General features: G+C 25.3%; 1 protein-coding gene across 1 annotated transcript; it reads right to left on the bottom strand.

Annotated features, from left to right (window-relative positions):
• Nucleotides 1-1,328: 1,328 nt before the first annotated feature.
• LOC145848402 (somatostatin receptor type 2-like) lies at nucleotides 1,329-6,501 on the bottom strand (the record flags this gene model as incomplete). The annotated part of the gene is made up of 6 exons (XM_082953892.1): nucleotides 6,402-6,501; nucleotides 3,725-3,838; nucleotides 3,153-3,359; nucleotides 2,328-2,660; nucleotides 1,805-2,005; nucleotides 1,329-1,438 (listed from the first exon to the last, which is right to left on the bottom strand). Coding segments are annotated over exons 1-6 (984 nt in total), but the record flags the coding sequence as incomplete, so codon positions are not given.
• Nucleotides 6,502-6,902: the final 401 nt, after the last annotated feature.

Below are 6,902 nucleotides of genomic sequence, written 5' to 3'. Positions count from 1 at the left end.
TAAAAAACTAAAGGTTATTTTTTATTAATATTGTTTTTAAATTCTAAACTGACTTACTTTACATGCAAAGGTTTTTGATTACTAAACTAGTTTTGAACAAAGATAAAATGTAATCTTTAGTAGTATTATTACTTCATAACAATGAACAAAATTTATGAAATTTTCTTACAGCATGAAAGCTAAAATATTTGTATCATACAAATAGGTTAGTTTTAAATATTGAAAAATTTTATAATTTTTTTCTGACCGAAACTGTTCGGATAAGTGAATAAGCACTGTATTTATTTAAAAAAGTAAAAAAAATGCGTATGTAGGTTTAATTAATACCTACAAACTCTTTTTGTGGAAAATTTATAATCTTTTTTGAGATATAACTAAAATTAATTTTAAAACACTTTTTTTTTTCACTACCATAGTCTTAATATTTAGACCTTGCATTGTCAAGGTAACTTTGCGGATATATTTTCACTGACTAATTCATTTCATGCAGTCATCACGATTAAAGCTTTACTTAGCTATTTTTATTAAACAGAATCAAAAAAACCTTATACTAGAATAAATACATTACAAAGATGCTCAAATAACATTTTGGTCCAAAGACCTAGGTGCATGAAAAGACTTCTTGGTCATAGAGTCGCACACCAAACTTTAAAAAAAAATCATAAAGTTCTAAAACAGTAGCTAAAAAAAAAATTCTTAAATAGTTGGGTCGCTTTCAAGATCATACATATTTGGCAGACTATTCACGTTATTAAGAGCATTGTCGAACAACATTACGCTTAGGATAGAAATGAAATAAGTTTTATGCCAATCTACCTAACATTTTATCTACACTTCGTAAGATTTTTGCGGTAGCAGAGGTGACGTTAGCTATTTTGCAGGCCCAAATAATTTTTGAATTCCATCTGATTTGGTGTCGCCTCTATAAGCGTTAGCTTTAATATTAGCGCAAACTTTTAACCAGAAATCATAAGCGCATTTCTATCAGTTTTTCGAAAACCCTTTCTTGCTTTACGTAGTCTGTTTAAACACGTTAAAATACAAAGTGTAAAGTGTAAATACTTTGATTACGTTGAAATTCAACGTGAGCTTGTCGTTATATCCTAATAGGGGTAACGTAAAATAAGTTGCGGACTTTCAAACATATTTTTGATACTTTGAATTGTCGTAACTTAAATAGTCGTGCACCCATTTACTCTTTACAACTACGATGATTCCATAAAAGGTTCATTTAGCAGCGAGTTAAAAAGACATTTATATTATTTAGTGTCACTGTAAAATTAGTTTTTGTATAAAAATTTAATTTAATATAACACTAAAAAAAATACCTTAAATTCAGGGTCTTGCAAAATTATTCTCCAAATAAGGTATGGTGACCATGAAAAAATGAATGCTCCAACCAGCAAAGCAACAACAACTACTGCTTGCTTTGACGAAGCTTTAAGTTAGGTTTAAATTAAAAAACGCATAAATTTAGAAATATTATTTTTTATTTTTTAAATCTTAAAATAAATTTAAAGGTTTAATTATAAGACTTTTGAGTGTTGAAGTAACTTGTATTTTTGAACTAATTTTATCACAGTATTTAATAAATTTAGAGTTCCGCTCTTCACAAAAAGACAGTTTGTTATGTTCGCCCTCTGGAGGCATTATACTTGACTAAAGTCAAACAGATTAGTTAAGTGAAAACCTTATTTTCTGAAACGACTAGTGTATTTGGTTATCAAACATAATGCAAACTTAGAAGTCTAAACAATACTTTTTAAATTTATTATTAAGTAAAAACTTTTTAAGGCAAGCTTACTTGGTTTTTGTCGTATACTTCTTACCCTACTCGATGCAGTTCGAAGGATTGCAGTATAAGATATTACAATTATAACGACAGGGATTAAATAAAACACCACAAAGTTTAGGGTTTCGTAAGTTAAGTACACTTTCGAACCATAATGCTGCAGTTGTCCACAAGTATACCCTTCTAAACTTTGATTTCCTGTTTCATATACTCCTAAGAAAATTAAGAAAAGGTTAAAAATAAATAATCATATGCTTGAAAAGTCTATTTTAAGTTGGTTTTGTACTATCATATTTATTAATTTTTTTGATTAATAGGACTGTTTCTAAGTATAACTTTAAGTGTAGTTGCCATTTGATAACCTAAATTGAATTTGCAGTGATTTTGTTTTTCAAAGCAGGGATGTTTTATATTATGCTATTTTAAATATATCGGCTCTAAAAATTGTATTTTTTAATCAAAAACAAATTTAGAAAAACTCAAATTACTGCAACAAATTGCAACTTCCGAGCAGATTTACAATAGACAAAAAAACCTGAATAACTGTATTCCATGAATTCTGTTGAAACTTCGTAAATATAGTTTTCTGTTGCGTTTATCAAATTCTCCAAATCCTCATCCGTAATTTCAGTACCTGGAAAGCTCATGCTGCAGGAGTCTTTTCCAAGTATAACTTTAACTTTTGAGTACAACATAAAAGGAATGCCACTCGCTAAACTGACCAACCAAACAACCAAACAAACTCTAGTTGCATTTTTTCTGGTTCTGTGTACTCTGGTTTCTATCAGATAAACCGTTGCTAACACGCGATCTAAGCTCATTGCAGTCAAAAGCAATATCGAAGCGTGGTAGTTTATATGGTCCATCACTGAAAACTACTTTTTTGTTTATCTTAAATATAAGAATTTAAAAGTAACTTAAAAAATATTAACACTTTTAATCAGTGTTTTTCAAAGTGTACGTAAAAATACAATTACTGTGCGAGAAAATTTTTATAAGCAGTTAGTCTAAATATATTTCTTAGAAAGATAAAGATTTAAACCTATTTATTAAAACAAAATTTAATGTAGCTTAACTTTATCTATCTTTTATGTATTTAACTCCAGTCATATTGCTCAATAAAAAGTACAAATAAAATTTAACAACTTCTTTGTATATAAAATTATTAGTTTAATTTATTTGCACACCTTATTGATTTATTTTGCACAAATTGCAAAAACTTTGTGTACTCCTGTTTTCAATAATATCCTTTAAATTTCAATTTTTATTCGAAGAGATATGTTACAAACAAATTAATTAAAAAAAACTTAATACTATTTATGTTTTTTATCATTAAAGTATTTTGTCATTAAGTATTAACCTTGTACAAATTTACAAAGATGGTCGCCAAAGTACCAGCCCGCTTCACCTTGTATGAGGGGTAAATGAAAAGGGAGGGTGAAGAGAAAGAAAAGGTCTGCAACTGCCAAGTTGACCACCAACATTTGAGGGACACTTCGGTTGGCTCGACTCTTTTCCCACACAACAATCACCAAAATGACCATCAAGTTGCTAATCACTCCCGTTGCTAATATTTGAAGTGCTTTTTTAAGTTTTTAAAGTGAAATATTTTAAAACTAAATCTAAAACATTACAGAAAGTTTTAGATTAAGAGTCAATTCAACGTAGCATCTTTATTTAGCTTTTTAATCGATCATTAAATAACCTTAAGTTTAGAGATATAAAATATTTTACAAAATTTGTTATTTATTTAAAAAGTTTATATAACTCTATTTAATCATCCACATATAAAAGTTTTGTGTAACTTTAATCTTTATATAAATATATATTTAATAAAAGATAAAGTAATTTCTTTTAATATTCTTGCTAAACTTTTTTAAAGTTATAGCTTTTGTTTATGAATTTATATATAGTTTAAAAATATAAACTTACCTGATACTATCGGATAATATATGTTTTTAGCGTAGTTTTCCCATTCTGAGCTCATTTTTTTGTTTAAAAATTCTATGTGAATAAATGTAGCTTTCTTGTATATGTATTTTCCTCCTTAAATTTAAAACTAAGAAATCTTATATAAATTTTTTACCGTCATAATTGCTTATCATTCTTTATATATATTTATTATGAAACTTCCTAAGCCTAATCATTATTACTGTTAGCTGTTAAGTCATTATTTTTATGAAATATTTTTATAGGTAGTATTTTAGTTGTTACTTAAAATTATTAAAATGCAAATAGAACTTACAAGATTTTGTGCAAAATGGTTTGAAGGTTGGAAGTTTTGTTTACTAAATTTTTAGATTTATATATACAAACATCAATTTGTAGAGTATTGTTTTGTATAATATTTAAAGGTAAGCATGTCAATAGTTTGAAGTCATTCATTATATTAAAATGTTTTTTGTTATTTACTTTCCTTGTATTATTTTTCAAGAAGTTGTAACAATTAAAAAAGGCAAAAAAAAGTTTTTAAAACGTAGTTATCTTTGCAACAATCTACCTTACAAGTAGCAACTGTAAAATAATTGAATTATACATTTTAAAATGTAACACAATTATACAATTAACTTATCTACATGCATTACAACTATTTTGATAGAAATTTGTTATAACGCCGAAGTTTAAAAGAAATAAGATGTATTTGTTATAAGATACCACCTAAAATAACACGTTTAAGTTCCTATACGTTAATTAGTAAAATGTTTCACCCTTTAGAATCGATGTAAATGTTTAAAATCATCACTAGTTTTTCTGAAAACATTTATCTAACCAAATTAACAAATTTGTAATTTTCATAAATACCATTTTAAACATTTCGATTATATTATTTATCTATTTTATGTTTAGTTCATACTTCATACTTAAAATATTTTCTATTTGATTTATACATATACAAAAAAATTAAAAAAAAAATCTTGTATAATCAGATAATACAATTATAGAATAATTCATGTCAATTTTGTAGAAGCTTGTACATTATAATACTTTTTTTTCTATTGCTCTTAAACACAAACAATTAAAATTTTATTTTAAAAGAATTCTGTTCACAATAAGTAAAAAGTTTTAGATAATGTCGATTTTACAGTCTACTTCAAAAGTATTCAAGTATATTATTTTTCTCATGTTATCAATACAAACTAGATTTGACAAACTGTATGCATTGAAATGCATTTGGTTTCGTAATTTCTATTGCTACTTCTGTTTAAATATCAAAAGAGATAAAAGTAGATAAGGTATAACGCATAGTATCAGTTAAACTCTATAAGTATGAGCAACTTGATAACGAAACTGTTATGAAAGTTTTACTCAACTTAAAAATGTCTAGTTTTTTTCAAACTAGAAAAGTTTGTGTAAACAATAAGGTCAATCTAAAAAAACTTTACTTTAAATAAATAATGAGACTAATTAATCTTCTTAAAAACTACAGTTTATTTTTAATTTTTAACTTAAAGAGTTATCCAAACGAAAGTTTGATACCTTTCAATTTTTTTATAGCTCTACCTCTAATTTTTAAGACTTTAGAAAGAAAACTTATTCAAACTGATTATAATAAGTTCATGAATTATAAAGTTTTTAACTTATACATATTAAAATGGCAAAAAAAAATTATGCTTTGCTTTATCGGTACTTATTTTTATTTTTATCGTTTCAAAACAAAAACAAGTTTGTGACTTAAATATTTTTTACTTTTACTTGCATATCTTTATATCAAAGAAAAACATTAATACCCACATTCTAAACACTAAACCCTATATTATATTAGATTATAGCTTTATAATTGAAAGGCAATTTTTAAGTTTTTATTTATATTTCAGTACAAACTAAGATATTTTACAAGTGAAACGCTTTTTATTGATTACTAATTGTAAGTTTTTACAACTTCATATTTTATGAGCTGTATTTAGAAATATAAAAACCGCTAAAATAAAAAAGAGAAACAAAGTTTTGTTTTCAAAGAAAAAGAGTGAAAAATATGTTCAACAAACATACTACTATTTTTTTGTTAAACAAAAGACACTTAAATACAGAATCCTTTGAAAATTTAAGCTTTATGATTATAAAATAAATAGTTACTTAATTTAAAACAAGAAAGCTTTTAAGCGTTTTGATTCGCTAAATTTGATGTAAAAATATTACAACCATTCCTTATAAAAAAGAATACTCAGTGTAGAATATACATGATGAAAAACTAAGGGCAATTAAACAGCTAATATCGTATCAAGAAAAGTTTTTTTTAAACGTTGTTGTGAAATATTTGTTTTTGTCAAAGAATTCTTGTCTTTGAAGAGCAAACTATTATATATACTATAGTCTTACTAAGTTATGTTTACAATTTATGGGAAAAATTTGTATGAAACTAGTAACTTTTAAGACATCATTAGTTTAAATTTATTAGTTTTTGTACTAGAAAAATACCTGATTAAAAAATAAATTGATATACAAATAAATTTTTTAGATATTAATAACTAATTATGTATAACATTTGTTTTAAATACATTAGATGAAATAATTAAAATTTAGATATTACGTATATTATACAAATAAATATTCTTTGAACTTAAATTATCTACAGACAAAAGTTAAAAGAAAAACAATTCTACCTACGTACTGAACTTTTCATTAAACATATGTTCTATTCTGAAAGTCTGCAAAAGCTAATTCGACCAACTGTTCATAATTCTTCAAGTTTTAACAAATTCTAAATTAGCGTTTAATAAATTCTAACTGATACAAAAGTTGTAAAATGTACTATAACTTTGGAGAGAAATAGAAAAGTATATAGTTTTGCTGCACCGTTTGAAAAAAAAGGAATATTTGTATGCTTAATACGCGTAAAAATTGCTAAAGTCTAGTTTACAAAAACTTGTAGCTTTCCTTGTTGAAAACACGAAAAACTTGTATGCGGAAAGATAAATAATACTTATCAAATTTATTTTATGTACTTTTAATTTAACTAAATTATCGAACATAGTTTACTTTTTTAGCATATAAGTGAAAGCCACACTTTTTAAGCAACTTGTCTGAATAAAAATTCAAAGTTTAAAAAACAATGTTACGGATAAGCGTATTAAATTAAAGCTGGAAATATCAAACTATTGTAAAGTACAAT

The sequence above is a fragment of the Thalia democratica genome, unplaced genomic scaffold (genome assembly GCF_965202585.1).
Source record: "Thalia democratica unplaced genomic scaffold, ktThaDemo2.hap1.1 HAP1_SCAFFOLD_1389, whole genome shotgun sequence".
Classification (NCBI taxonomy): domain Eukaryota; kingdom Metazoa; phylum Chordata; class Thaliacea; order Salpida; family Salpidae; genus Thalia; species Thalia democratica.
This window is presented reverse-complemented; position numbering and strand designations above follow the sequence as displayed.